This window comes from Lucilia cuprina, chromosome 3 (genome assembly GCF_022045245.1).
Source record: "Lucilia cuprina isolate Lc7/37 chromosome 3, ASM2204524v1, whole genome shotgun sequence".
Classification (NCBI taxonomy): Eukaryota; Metazoa; Arthropoda; class Insecta; order Diptera; family Calliphoridae; genus Lucilia; species Lucilia cuprina.
In genome coordinates, this window is record NC_060951.1 from 7447360 (window position 1) to 7460857 (window position 13498).

The following is a 13498-nucleotide window of genomic DNA, read 5'->3' on the forward strand; positions in this document are numbered from 1 at the left end:
TCTAGTTCAGTTCTAGTTCAGTTCTAGTTCAGTTCTAGTTCAGTTCTAGTTCAGTTCTAGTTCAGTTCTAGTTCAGTTCTAGTTCAGTTCTAGTTTAGTTCTAGTTTACTTCTAGTTTACTTCTAAATCTGACCTAATTCTGTTCTGTTCTAATTATGTTCTAGTTCTGTTTTGGTTCTCTTCTAGTTAAGTTCTAGTTCAGTTCTAGTTCAGTTCTAGTTCATTTCTAGTTCAGTTCTAGTTCTGTTCTAGTTCTGTTCTAGTTCCGTTCTAGTTCTGTTCTAGTTCTGTTCTAGTTCTGTTCTAGTTCTGTTCTAGTTCTGTTCTACTTCTGTTCTAGTTCTGTTCTACTTCTGTTCTAGTTCTGTTCTAGTTCTGTTCTAGTTCTGTTCTAGTTCTGTTCTAGTTCTGTTCTAGTTCTGTTCTAGTTCTGTTCTAGTTCTGTTCTAGTTCTGTTCTAGTTCTGTTCTAGTTCAGTTCTAGTTCTGTTCAAGTTCTATTTTAATTCTGTTCTGTTCTAGTTCTGTTCTAGTTCTGTTCTTGTTCTGTTCTAGTTCTGTTCTAGTTCTGTTCTAGTTCTGTTCAAGTTCTATTTTAATTCTGTTCTGTTCTAGTTCTGTTCTTGTTCTGTTCTAGTTCTGCTCCATTTCTGTTCTAGTTCTGTTCTGTTGTGTTCTAGTTCAGTTCTAGTTTTAGTTCTGTTCTAGTTTTGTTCAGTGTCATTTTTTCCAATATTTGTTTCTTTAAATAATATTTTTAATCAAATTTTGTTTTCATTTTCTTTTTGCTAGAAAAAATCCATTTAAATTTCAATATTTATATTTGAGTGATGAGAAACGTTTGCGCAAAAGCAATTTCAATTTCAATTATCCTTTGGCAATTTATTTGCATGGCTTCTCTGAATCAGCGACGGGTGAAAAACAGAGTAGTCAGGAGGTTAAAGATGGTAAGTTATTATTAATATGCATTCACACATAACAGAACCACTCACACACACACACTTACGTACACCATATACACACATGTTATATAAAACCAGGCAACACAGATTGAGACCAGGCAACACAGATTTTGACAAAGAGTAGTGATATACTCACTTCTCTTTGTCAAAGCATTATAATGGCTACATATTAGATTGTGTACAGGCAATTGTGGTACAATTGACTACCGAATGCATTATTTGTTATGAATAATGAATAATATCAAAAATGGTTTATAGCCAACATTTAAACTGTGTGGCATAGTTGTATATTTAAATGGTATGTGTATGTATGTTAAAGGACATTTTATTCCCTACAGAAAATTAATTGTATATTTATATTTATACACTTGTATGTGTCGCTATATGTGCGTGTTTATCTTGTTCCTTTGATAGCATTTTTAAAAGGCGGAAATTACAATGTCATACTCATCGATTGGAGTCCAATGACTGCGGTGCCCTGGTATACCAATGCAGTTGATAATTTGCCCGTGGCAGCCAGATACGTAGCAAGATTTATACGTTTCCTTTTACAGCAGGGCTATCAACTGCAAAAGATTCATTTGATAGGTTTTAGCTTGGGAGCAGAGGTGTCCGGTTTTATAGGTAAACAACTGCAGGAATGGGGTATATATTTACCCAGAATAACAGGTAGTTTAAAAACCAACTCAAATATTTTGAAATATATTTATAAAAATTGTATTACTTTAGGTCTTGATCCTGCTTTGCCTTTATTCGAAGATGGCAGCTCGAATCGCCGTTTGAGTCCCAAAGATGCTCAATTTGTGGATATTATACACACAGATGGTGGTATTCTGGGTAATCCTGAAGCTATGGGTCATGCTGATTTCTATCCTAATGGTGGGCATGCTTTACAGCCTGGTTGTGCCCGGCAGGAAATTGCCAATAATCGTTGGTTGGGCATAATAAGTAAGTTATTATACATCATAAAATTGTTTTTTGCTTTTTCTTAAATCTCATGTGTGTTTGTGTTTTCAGTAGGCTGCAGCCATCAACGTGCCTGGGAATATTTTATTGAATCTATACGCCGTCCTTATGCCTTTCCAGCCAACAGATGTGAGCCTTCAAAATTATTTGGCACTTGTCGTGATGGCAATGGCAAAGCATTCATGGGTATGGGAGCTGACAAAAGGTGAGTGGGTGTTTATTTGGCAAGAGAAATTTGTTAGAGTAAAGAAATTTTTGTTTAACTTTATTAAGAAAGTTATAGTAGGGAAAGTGCTATTGAAGTATTAGAAAACATAATTAAATTTGAGCTTAAATTATCCAGAAAGATATTAATTAGTTTTTGTTTAGATAAACTTTTTTTAAGATTCGGAAAATTTTCTTATATAATTGTTATTTCAGTTAAAGTCTAGTTCTGTTCTGTTATGTTCTAGTTCTGTTCTAGTTCTAGTTCTGTTCTAGTTCTGTTCTAGTTCTAGTTCTGTTCTAGTTCTGTTCTAGTTCTGCTCTAGTTCTCTTCTAGTTCTGTTCTAGTTCTGTTCTAGTTTTGTTCTAGTTCTGTTCTAGTTCTGTTCTAGTTCTGTTTTAGTTCTGTTATAGTTCTGTTCTAGTTCTATTATAGTTTTGTTCTAGTTCTGTTCTAGTTCTGTTCTAGTTCCGTTATAGTTCTGTTCTAGTTCTGTTCTAGTTATGTTCTAGTTCTGTTCTAGTTCTGTTCTAGTTCTGTTCTAGTCCTGTTCTAGTTCTGTTCTAGTTCTGTTCTAGTTCTGTTCTAGTTCTGTTCTAGTTCTGTTCTAGTTCTGTTCTAGTTCTGTTCTAGTTCTGTTCTAGTTCTGTTCTAGTTCTGTTCTAGTTCTGTTCTAGTTCTGTTCTAGTTCTGTTCTAGTTCTGTTCTAGTTCTGTTCTAGTTCTGTTCTAGTTCTGTTCTAGTTCTGTTCTAGTTCTGTTCTAGTTCTGTTCTAGTTCTGTTCTAGTTCTGTTCTAGTTTTGTCCTAGTTCAGTTCTAGTTCTCTTCTAGTCCCGTTCAGTTTTTTTTTTCAATTCTAGTTCATTAATTCTGTACAATTTCACTAATTCGCTAACGAAGTGTTAATACTCTAAGCTGTATGAAGTGTTGTACTTATATCATGTTATTGGCTTTACATACAAGTTTTAATGAAATTTTGTGTTCCTTGTTAAACATGAACCAACATAGTCCCCTCTTTATTATACCCAACTTTTTGTTGAATTTTTTAATTAAATACTTATGTATGTTTTTTTAATACAAATTTATTAACAAGAAAAAAGTTTGACGGAATATAATGGAAAAAAAACGGAAACACAAAATTGATACATATACATACATACACAAGTACATACATACCAATAAAACATCTAACATCGTAGCTGGTGCCAATGGGGGCACCATAGTAACGTTTGGCTGGTACTAGTTGTACGCTGGGTGGTGCTTGAGCTGTCAATGTCAGAGTAAAGGGATGGGCGCCATCGCCTAAACGTTTCAAAAGAGCTTCCTATACATAAATAAAACGAAAATAACAAAAACAGTGATTAGAAATATATATGGAAATTTTAAAAAGAAATGTATATACAAAGAAATTTAAACATATAAATGTTAAAATAAATATGAAAAGAAGACAAATTAATTAATTCTGAGAAAAAGGAAAATTTTATAAAAAAGGAAAATTTTAAATAATACAAATAATATAATGTAATATAAATAATTTAATATTAAATATTTTGCTTTAACAAAAATAAACTTTTTCTTTAATACAACTTACCTGCAAAGGACTTAATGACTCCTTGTTGGGCTCTTCATTTCTGGGCCATATTTGATGCAATGACATGATGGCCTCATTACAAAACCTTAAACCCATTACTTCCTCATCCTCACGACCATAACTAAATGTATTTTGCAAAAAGACAAAATAAAAAAAATAGAACAGAATAAAGAAAGAAAACTGAAACATTAATAAAGGTTAAAAGTGAAACTTTTCTATTATAAAACGTTTTTAATCATGTTTGTAGTCTTTTTCTTTTCACACTTGTACAACGTGTAACAAGCTTTGCTGCCAAGTTACCAGCAGGAAACAGTCTGACTGTTTAAAGAGAATAAAAAAATCAATAATTTACTTTATTTAATTGAGTGTTCAAGTATAGAAATGTGTTTTTTTTTTTGTTCGCAGTAAAATAACAAGGAATTTGATTAGTTTGTGATTGTTTTATAAAAGGGTTTGAGAGAATGAGCTAGAGGTTAGGACAGCAAATATTCAAAATTGTTTGAATAGTGGCAGCAATACCATGAATATTTGTTTTTCTCCTTCGGTGTTTGCCTTGGGCTTTAACCAAAACATCATGTTTACTAATTAATTGAGTTTTGAGTTATTAATGAAAACAATTTAGGTGAGTTAATGAAAAGGTAGTAAATTTGAATTGGAATTTGCAAATAAATTTATTTAAGTAAGTGATGAATTTATATTAAACAAGTAAGAAATTATAACCGGATGAGGCCGGTCATATAATACCCTACACCTGTTGAATTGTACCTTGCCTCGGATATACTTAAGCCCTTTAAAGTAGAATAAAATTGTGAACATTTAAGTCAAATTTTGTAGGGGACTTTTTATAGGGACTATGAGGACAAATGAAGCCCAATAATTATAAAGTTCATGAGGGTCATCAAGGCTAACACAGAACTTGGTTTTGCAACTTTTTGTCGAGATGCGAGTATATTTAACATAATTATGAACTTAAAAAAAATAATGGACTAATGTTACCCATTTTCTTATAAACTTCGTCTACGGTACCACAAAAGATTATATACCAAATTTTATTAAATTATCTCCAAAATTGCGACGTCTAGTTTGATTACAGTTATATGTGGGTCAGGTGAAATAAAAGACCGATCTTAACCATTTTCAATAGGCTTCATCCCTGAAACAATAGAAGTTCATGCACCAAATTTCATAGTTTTATCTTCGAAATTGCGAACTGTGGTTTACATGGACGGACGGACAGATGGATGAACGGACAGACGGATAGATGGGCAGACAGACAGACAGACAGACAAAGAGACAAACAAACAGACAGACAGACAGGCATACAGAAAGACAAACAGACAAATAGACAAACAGACAAAAACACAAACAGACAAAAAGACAAACAGACAGACAGACATGCAGACAAACATACAACCAAACATACAGACAAACATACAGACAAACATACAGACAAACATACAGACAGATAGACAGACAGACAGACAGACAGTCAAACATACAGACAAACATACAGACAAACATACAGACAGACAGTCAAACATACAGACAAACAGACAGACTGACAGGCATACAGACAGTCGGACAGACGGGCATAGGTAAATCGACTTAGAAAATGATTCTAAGCCGATTGGCATAGGACCAATATTATTGTGCGTTACAAACATCAGCACACACCCAATATACTTATCCTCCCAACTTGTGGTATAGGGAATAATAAAATTAAAATAAGGCAATGTTCTAGTTCACTTTTTCTTCAACCAAATTATCGAGAGGTACAACGCTAACTATTGAAGGTATCATGGGCACATAGAGAGAAAGACGGTAGGACAGATGGACATAGGTGAATTGACTTAGAAAGTGACTGATATATTTAAAGGCGGTTATTGGATGTTACAAACATCAGCATAAACGCATGATACCCTCCCTGCTATAGTTGTGTATCTCTTTTTGAGTCGATTAAGCTATGTCCGCCTGACTGACTTTCCGTCCGTCTGTATTTCTGTCTGTTTGTCCATCCGTCCGTCCGAACGTCCGTCCGTCCGAACGTCCGTCCGTCTGTCTGTCTGATGTATCCATGTAAATTTTGTGCGCACGCTACAGATCACATTCTTCATGATAATTTGATGAAGCTTGAGACATACTCTTCTTTTAGATGAGCGCTTTGAAAGTGGTTGGCATCGGTCCATTATTTCGCCTAGTCGCCATACAACTGTGAGCTGGTGTAGGTTATGAAACATAAATTCAGTTAGTTAGTTAGTTAGTTAGTTAGTTAGTTAGTTAGTCAGTTAGTCAGTTAGTCAGTTAGTCAGTCAGTTAGTTAGTTAGTTAGTTAGTTAGTTAGTTAGTTAGTTAGTTAGATAGTTAGTTAGTTAGTCAGTTAGTCAGTTAGTCAGTTAGTCAGTTAGTCAGTTAGTCAGTTAGTCAGTTAGTTAGTTAGTTAGTTAGTTAGTTAGTTAGTTAGTTAGTTAGTTAGTTAGTTAGTTAGTTAGTTAGTCAGTTAGTTAGTCAGTTAGGTAGTAAGTTAAACTTACATTTACACTCTTGAGAATCACAGTATCTAGTAAAGATACATATGTATTAGCTACAATCAGTAACTATAATTTTACGCATTTCTATTTTTATTACGCAAGATAACAATATTTTAATTACTGCCTTGAAATATACATTTTTAATTAATACTTTTCCTTTTAATAATATCTGTCGAATTTTCATTAATATTTCTCATTAAATATTTGTGTTGTTTTTTATTAACCTTGAAATATTCGGTACTTTTTTTAACTTAAAAAAAATATTTTTTTAACATTTTTATTTCTTTACTATCAATAATTACTTACCGAAATGTAAGTGTCAATTGCGCATAGACACGATATCCCTGTATGGCCTTTGGATCAACAAATACAATGCCACGCAATATGGAGGGACTACTGCCAGACAAGGTAATTTCACGTGAGGGTAAGTACAGTGTTAAAACGCAATTGGGTGAGGTTTTCTTATAGACACGCTGTGTGCCGTAGTCATCTTTGTGTAGAGCTCTAGGGGGGAAAGAAAAGACAATATAAATGTTATTGAAGGTTTTAAAATAATTTTCAGCTAAAATTTCTAAAAAATTTTTGACGAAAAGTTTTCAGATATCTGTGTTAAAAGTTATTCTAGAATATTTTGAAATTAGCTTAATTTTCTTGTACTAGGTACACCGTAACGTATGATTGTTGATAAATTGAATTAACTAATAAATTCTCAAACCATACAAAAACTTTTAGTTTGTCAAGAACTTGATTTTATTTTGTGTCTACAAAAATATTTCATTTTCAATTTCATTATTTTTCACACAATTTCCCTTAGAAAATGCTCAGCACACATACAAACTGATGTTCTCTTCAAACACTTACATATATCCAATTAAATTATAAATTTACATGTCCTGTAACCCTCCCACATTCTTTAATGTCAAAAACAATACCTTTCGACTAACTCATTGATTTCGCCATTTATCAAATCCAGCAATAATATTTCACTTTGAAAACTGACACATGAAGAGCGTGGTAAGTTGGCACCCGACATAAACTGCTGATACTCTTCCTCACTTGGATGTCGTGTAGGAACAGCCAAGTGGCTTAGATTTGAATGGCTGTTACTGGTATTAATGCTATTGCTGCTACTGCTGTTGGTATTGTTGTTATTATGACTATTGGTTGGTATTATCAATTGACAGGCTGTAGCTGCAATCTGGCTAGCAGCATGAGGTGTTTGAGGTGAATGTTGTTGAGATTGGTTCTGACTGCTGCTACCGCTATGACCAGTCGAATGTTGCTGCTGCTGGTGATGGTGGTGATGATGATGATGATGATGATGATGACGTGGTATATTTAGCAATATCAAAAATTGTGATAGTCGTTTGCCTCTGGCATTTTGTTTAACGAATGAAATTAGAAATTTAAAGTGGAGATGTTTGATATTAATTTGAATATACGTTTATATGCCATTATCATTTATGCCACTTGACCATGCTTACTCACTACTCGGCTTTAGTTAGAGTGTGGTTTGTTTGTAATTTGGTATAAAATCATATATAAGTATGTGAACATTTATATAAATAGTTTGAAGGGTTTGAAATTTTTATTCAAATTTCCCAATTCATAATTTCCTGATTTATAAGACTTTAACAAGGCATGCTTATTGCTAACTAAATGCCTATTAAAGTCATAGTTTTTGAAGCACTTTTGTTGTAAATTTATTCACAGTATTAGTCTAGTCATAGTCTATAGTCTAGTCATAGTTTAGTCATAGTTTAGTCATAATTTAGTCATAGTCTAGTCATAGTCCAGTAATAGTCTAGTCATAGTCTAGTCTATAGTCTAAGCTATGGTCTAGTCTATAGTCTAGTCTATAGTCTAGTCTATAGTCTAGTCTATAGTCTAGTCTATAGTCTAGTCTATAGTCTAGTCTATAGTCTAGTCTATAGTCTAGTCTATAGTCTAGTCTATAGTCTAGTCTATAGTCTAGTATATAGTCTAGTCTATAGTCTAGTCTATAGTCTAGTCTATAGTCTAGTCTATAGTCTAGTCTATAGTCTAGTCTATAGTCTAGTCTATAGTCTAGTCTATAGTCTAGTCTATAGTCTAGTCTATAGTCTAGTCTAGTTTAGTCTAGTCTAGTCTAGTCTAGTCTAGTCTATAGTCCAGTCTATAGTCTAGTCTATAGTCTAGTCTATAGTCTAGTCTATAGTCTAGTCTATAGTCTAGTCTATGGTCTAGTTTATAGTCTAGTCTATAGGGCAGACTATAGTCTAGCCTATAGTCTAGTCTATAGTCTAGTCTATAGTCTAGTCTATAGTCTAGTCTATTGTCTAGTCTATAGTCGAGTCTATAGTCTAGTCTATAGTCTAGTCTATAGTCTATTCTATAGTCTAGTCTATAGTCTAGTCTATAGTCTTGTCTATAGTCTAGTCTATAGTCTAGTCTATAGTCTAGTCTATAGTCTAGTCTATAGTCTAGTCTATAGTCTAGTCTATAGTCTAGTCTATAGTCTAGTCTATAGTCTAGTCTATAGTCTAGTCTATAGTCTAGTCTATAGTCTAGTCTATAGTCTAGTCTATAGTCTAGTCTATAGTCTAGTCTATAGTCTAGTCTATAGTCTAGTCTATAGTCTAGTCTATAGTCTAGTCTATAGTCTAGTCTATAGTCTAGTCTATAGTCTAGTCTATAGTCTAGTCTATAGTCTAGTCTATAGTCTAGTCTATAGTCTAGTCTATAGTCTAGTCTATAGTCTAGTCTATAGTCTAGTCTATAGTCTAGTCTATAGTCTAGTCTATAGTCTAGTCTATAGTCTAGTCTATAGTCTAGTCTATAGTCTAGTCTATAGTCTAGTCTATAGTCTAGTCTATAGTCTAGTCTATAGTCTAGTCTATAGTCTAGTCTATAGTCTAGTCTATAGTCTAGTCTATAGTCTAGTCTATAGTCTAGTCTATAGTCTAGTCTATAGTCTAGTCTATAGTCTAGTCTATTGTCTAGTCTATAGTCTAGTCTATAGACTAGTCTATAGTCTAGTCTATAGTCTAGTCTATAGTCTAGTCTATAGTCTAGTCTATAGTCTAGTCTATAGTCTAGTCTAGTCTATAGTCTAGTCTATAGTCTAGTCTAGTCTATAGTCTAGTCTATAGTCTAGTCTATAGTCTAGTCTATAGTCTAGTCTATAGTCTAGTCTATAGTCTAGTCTATAGTCTAGTCTATAGTCTAGTCTATAGTCTAGTCTATAGTCTAGTCTATAGTCTAGTCTATAGTCTAGTCTATAGTCTAGTCTATAGTCTAGTCTATAGTCTAGTCTATAGTCTAGTCTATAGTCTAGTCTATAGTCTAGTCTATAGTCTAGTCTATAGTCTAGTCTATAGTCTAGTCTATAGTCTAGTCTATAGTCTAGTCTATAGTCTAGTCTATAGTCTAGTCTATAGTCTAGTCTATAGTCTAGTCTATAGTCTAGTCTATAGTCTAGTCTATAGTCTAGTCTATAGTCTAGTCTATAGTCTAGTCTATAGTCTAGTCTATAGTCTAGTCTATAGTCTAGTCTATAGTCTAGTCTATAGTCTAGTCTATAGTCTAGTCTATAGTCTAGTCTATAGTCTAGTCTATAGTCTAGTCTATAGTCTAGTCTATAGTCTAGTCTATAGTCTAGTCTATAGTCCAGTCTATAGTCCAGTCTATAGTCTAGTCTATAGTCTAGTCTATAGTCTACTCTATAGTCTAGTCTATAGTCTAGTCTATAGTCTAGTCTATAGTCTAGTCTATAGTCTAGTCTATAGTCTAGTCTATAGTCCAGTCTATAGTCTAGTCTATAGTCTAGTCTATAGTCTACTCTATAGTCTAGTCTATAGTCTAGTCTATAGTCTAGTCTATAGTCTAGTCTATAGTCTAGTCTATAGTCTAGTCTATAGTCTAGTCTTTGGTCTAGTCTATAGTCTAGGCTATAGTCTAGTCTATAGTCTAGTCTGTAGTCTTGTTTTAGTCTAGTCTATAGTCTAGTCTATAGTCTAGTCTATAGTCTAGTCTATAGTCTAGTCTGTAGTCTTGTTTTAGTCTAGTCAGTTCTAGTTCAGTTCTAGTTCAGTTCTAGTTCAGTTCTAGTTCAGTTCTAGTTCAGTTCTAGTTCAGTTCTAGTTCAGTTCTAGTTCAGTTCTAGTTCAGTTCTAGTTCAGTTCTAGTTCAGTTCTAGTTCAGTTCTAGTTCAGTTCTAGTTCAGTTCTAGTTCAGTTCTAGTTCAGTTCTAGTTCAGTTCTAGTTCAGTTCTAGTTCAGTTCTAGTTCAGTTCTAGTTCAGTTCTAGTTCAGTTCTAGTTCAGTTCTAGTTCAGTTCTAGTTCAGTTCTAGTTCAGTTCTAGTTCAGTTCTAGTTCAGTTCTAGTTCAGTTCTAGTTCAGTTCTAGTTCAGTTCTAGTTCAGTTCTAGTTCAGTTCTAGTTCAGTTCTAGTTCAGTTCTAGTTCAGTTCTAGTTCAGTTCTAGTTCAGTTCTAGTTCAGTTCTAGTTCAGTTCTAGTTCAGTTCTAGTTCAGTTCTAGTTCAGTTCTAGTTCTAGTTCAGTTCTAGTTCAGTTCTAGTTCAGTTCTAGTTCAGTTCTAGTTCAGTTCTAGTTCAGTTCTAGTTCAGTTCTAGTTCAGTTCTAGTTCAGTTCTAGTTCAGTTCTAGTTCAGTTCTAGTTCAGTTCTAGTTCAGTTTTAGTTCAGTTCTAGTTCAGTTCTAGTTCAGTTCTAGTTCAGTTCTAGTTCAGTTCTAGTTCAGTTCTAGTTCAGTTCTAGTTCAGTTCTAGTTCAGTTCTAGTTCAGTTCTAGTTCAGTTCTAGTTCAGTTCTAGTTCAGTTCTAGTTCAGTTCTAGTTCAGTTCTAGTTCAGTTCTAGTTCAGTTCTAGTTCAGTTCTAGTTCAGTTCTAGTTCAGTTCTAGTTCAGTTCTAGTTCAGTTCTAGTTCAGTTCTAGTTCAGTTCTAGTTCAGTTCTAGTTCAGTTCTAGTTCAGTTCTAGTTCAGTTCTAGTTCAGTTCTAGTTCAGTTCTAGTTCAGTTCTAGTTCAGTTCTAGTTCAGTTCTAGTTCAGTTCTAGTTCAGTTCTAGTTCAGTTCTAGTTCAGTTCTAGTTCAGTTCTAGTTCAGTTCTAGTTCAGTTCTAGTTCAGTTCTAGTTCAGTTCTAGTTCAGTTCTAGTTCAGTTCTAGTTCAGTTCTAGTTCAGTTCTAGTTCAGTTCTAGTTCAGTTCTAGTTCAGTTCTAGTTCAGTTCTAGTTCAGTTCTAGTTCAGTTCTAGTTCAGTTCTAGTTCAGTTCTAGTTCAGTTCTAGTTCAGTTCTAGTTCAGTTCTAGTTCAGTTCTAGTTCAGTTCTATATCAGTTCTAGTTCAGTCATAATTCAGTTAAAATCCTCTTCTAACTAAAATCATTTAACTAAAATTATACATTTAATTTAATGCTTTCAAACACAAATTAAAGTTTGTCAATTTTGTCATTCACACACAAACATTTCTATCTATTTGCCCATCTTCCTAGAATTTTATGGTTTTATGGGAAATTTTAAAATGTTTCATATATTTGTGGTTTTTAGATTTTTCAAGCACAAATAAATGCTTGTCAATAAGAGTATTTAAAAACATTTGATAATTAAAAATATTACACATATAAAATTAGATATTTTAATTATATGTTGAGAGTTTTATATTTACATATGTACATAAGAAAACCATATTTAAGTATAACAATATAAATAAAAAAAATTAAATATGTTTTTGAGGTTGTTTTTTTATAATCGTTGTCTAGTCTAGGATTGTCGATATAAGTAAATTTAATGAAATTAAATAAACTTATTTAATTTTATTAAATTTGTATCTAGACAACTTTATATTATTATTTAATTTATTTTTATTTTTTAATTTATTTGTTATAACCACAAAGCACAACTTTGACTTTACATGTCTGACCTTGACTATGAACAGGTAACTAAGTTACTAGTGTCTTTGTATAAAAAATGTACTTTTTTGTATTTAAAAAAAAACAAATATAAAGTGGCTATCTATAAGTTTGTTATTCTAAGAAAAATAAACAGACAAATCGTAAACAGTTATAAAGAAAAATTACCTTTAGCATCTCTATAAATTATCTTCTATAAACATCTTAACAACTTACTAAACTTGTATCCACTTTACCTGCTTTTAGCTTGTTATCCTTTTGACGTCACTGCCGATGTCATCTGTTATGAACTAAGACAATGTTTTATTCATTTTAGTTTATGTATCTCTTATTTCTAACCTTTAACTGTATCATTTTGTATTAAAATGGAAAGTTGTGTAGTCATGACTATAGTAGTTTGACTTATAGTTTTGCTCATATAAAATTTTATACTATCTATTTATGACTGCAGCATTATGTTTACTTGCATAGCCCCTTAAGGTATGCTATAATATGAAAACATATTTCTGAATATACAGCTAAGTGCATTGGGGCCTTAAAGAACCATATAGATATTGTAAAAAATTTTTTTTCGAAAATTTACACATTTACAATTTTACACATACATATTTATGGATTTATATGTATTCGTAAAAAAAATTATTTGTAATTTTATACATTTTTGTGTGAATACTTGAAATATGGAACTAACAAAAATTTAAAGTATTACTTTTGATCGTAAATTTTTACAACTGTTAACACCTGGTTTTTTACGATTCGTTCTTCTACACATACATATATATTTTTCTGAGTTGATGTGTGCTCTGTTTTATATTTTCACATATTTATGAGTGGGTATTAGTTAAAATATTGTTTCACTTTTATTTGTTTATGTGGTGTAAAAATTGCTTGACCTTTTTGTTCTCCAAAGACTTTTTCAAATTTATTGATTTCATAACACTCAGAGGTTTAAGGTGAAATAATAATTCGAACTCAAACTGCTAAAGCTTTAAAAATATTGAAGAGAAAAAATTCTCATTTTAAATAGTGTAGTTCTCAAATAACTTAACTTATTTTATACATAATAGTCTATAGTCTAGTGTATAGCCTGGTCAATAGTCTTGTCTATAGCCCAGTCTATAGTCTAGTCTATAGTCTTGTCTATAGTCTAGTCTATAGTCTAATCTATAATCTAGTCTATAGTCTAGTCGATAGTCTAGTCTATAGTCTAGTCTATAGTCTAGTCTATAGTCTAGTAGTCTATAGTCTAGTCTATAGTCTAGTCTATAGTCTAGTCTATAGACTAGTCTATAGTCTAGTCTATAGTCTAGTCTATAGTCTAGTCTATAGTCTAGTCTATAGTC

The 13498-nt window shown here is 32.4% G+C and overlaps 2 protein-coding genes across 2 annotated transcripts in view; one reads left to right on the forward strand and one right to left on the reverse strand.

Annotated features, from left to right (window-relative positions):
* The first annotated feature begins 816 nt into the window (after window positions 1–816).
* On the forward strand, window positions 817–2136 carry LOC111684380 (inactive pancreatic lipase-related protein 1). Its single transcript, XM_046946616.1, has 4 exons — window positions 817–946; window positions 1376–1630; window positions 1691–1909; window positions 1982–2136. Exons 2-4 carry the CDS (start codon window positions 1426–1428, stop codon window positions 2134–2136), a joined length of 579 nt encoding a protein of 192 aa, XP_046802572.1. The 5' UTR covers window positions 817–946; window positions 1376–1425.
* A 109-nt stretch (window positions 2137–2245) lies between these two features.
* Window positions 2246–13498, reverse strand: part of LOC111689090 (arrestin, lateral eye-like) — a 23034-nt gene continuing 11781 nt past the window's right edge. Inside the window, exons 3-6 of the mRNA XM_046946015.1 lie at window positions 6558–6755; window positions 3724–3844; window positions 3309–3456; window positions 2246–2256 (exon numbers count right to left, since the gene is read on the reverse strand). Of these exons, the coding sequence (XP_046801971.1) occupies window positions 2246–2256; window positions 3309–3456; window positions 3724–3844; window positions 6558–6755 (478 nt within the window). The remainder of the gene's footprint in view (window positions 2257–3308; window positions 3457–3723; window positions 3845–6557; window positions 6756–13498) is intronic.

Bases quoted from the DNA above. Each gene is read 5' to 3' on its own strand.
- LOC111684380 (XM_046946616.1), top strand. From the start codon at position 1,426: ATGACTGCGGTGCCCTGGTATACCAATGCAGTTGATAATTTGCCCGTG. The intron at 1,631-1,690 runs GTAGTTTAAAAA...GTATTACTTTAG, and splicing joins ATATTTACCCAGAATAACAG to GTCTTGATCCTGCTTTGCCT. The intron at 1,910-1,981 runs GTAAGTTATTAT...TGTTTTCAGTAG, and splicing joins TCGTTGGTTGGGCATAATAA to GCTGCAGCCATCAACGTGCC.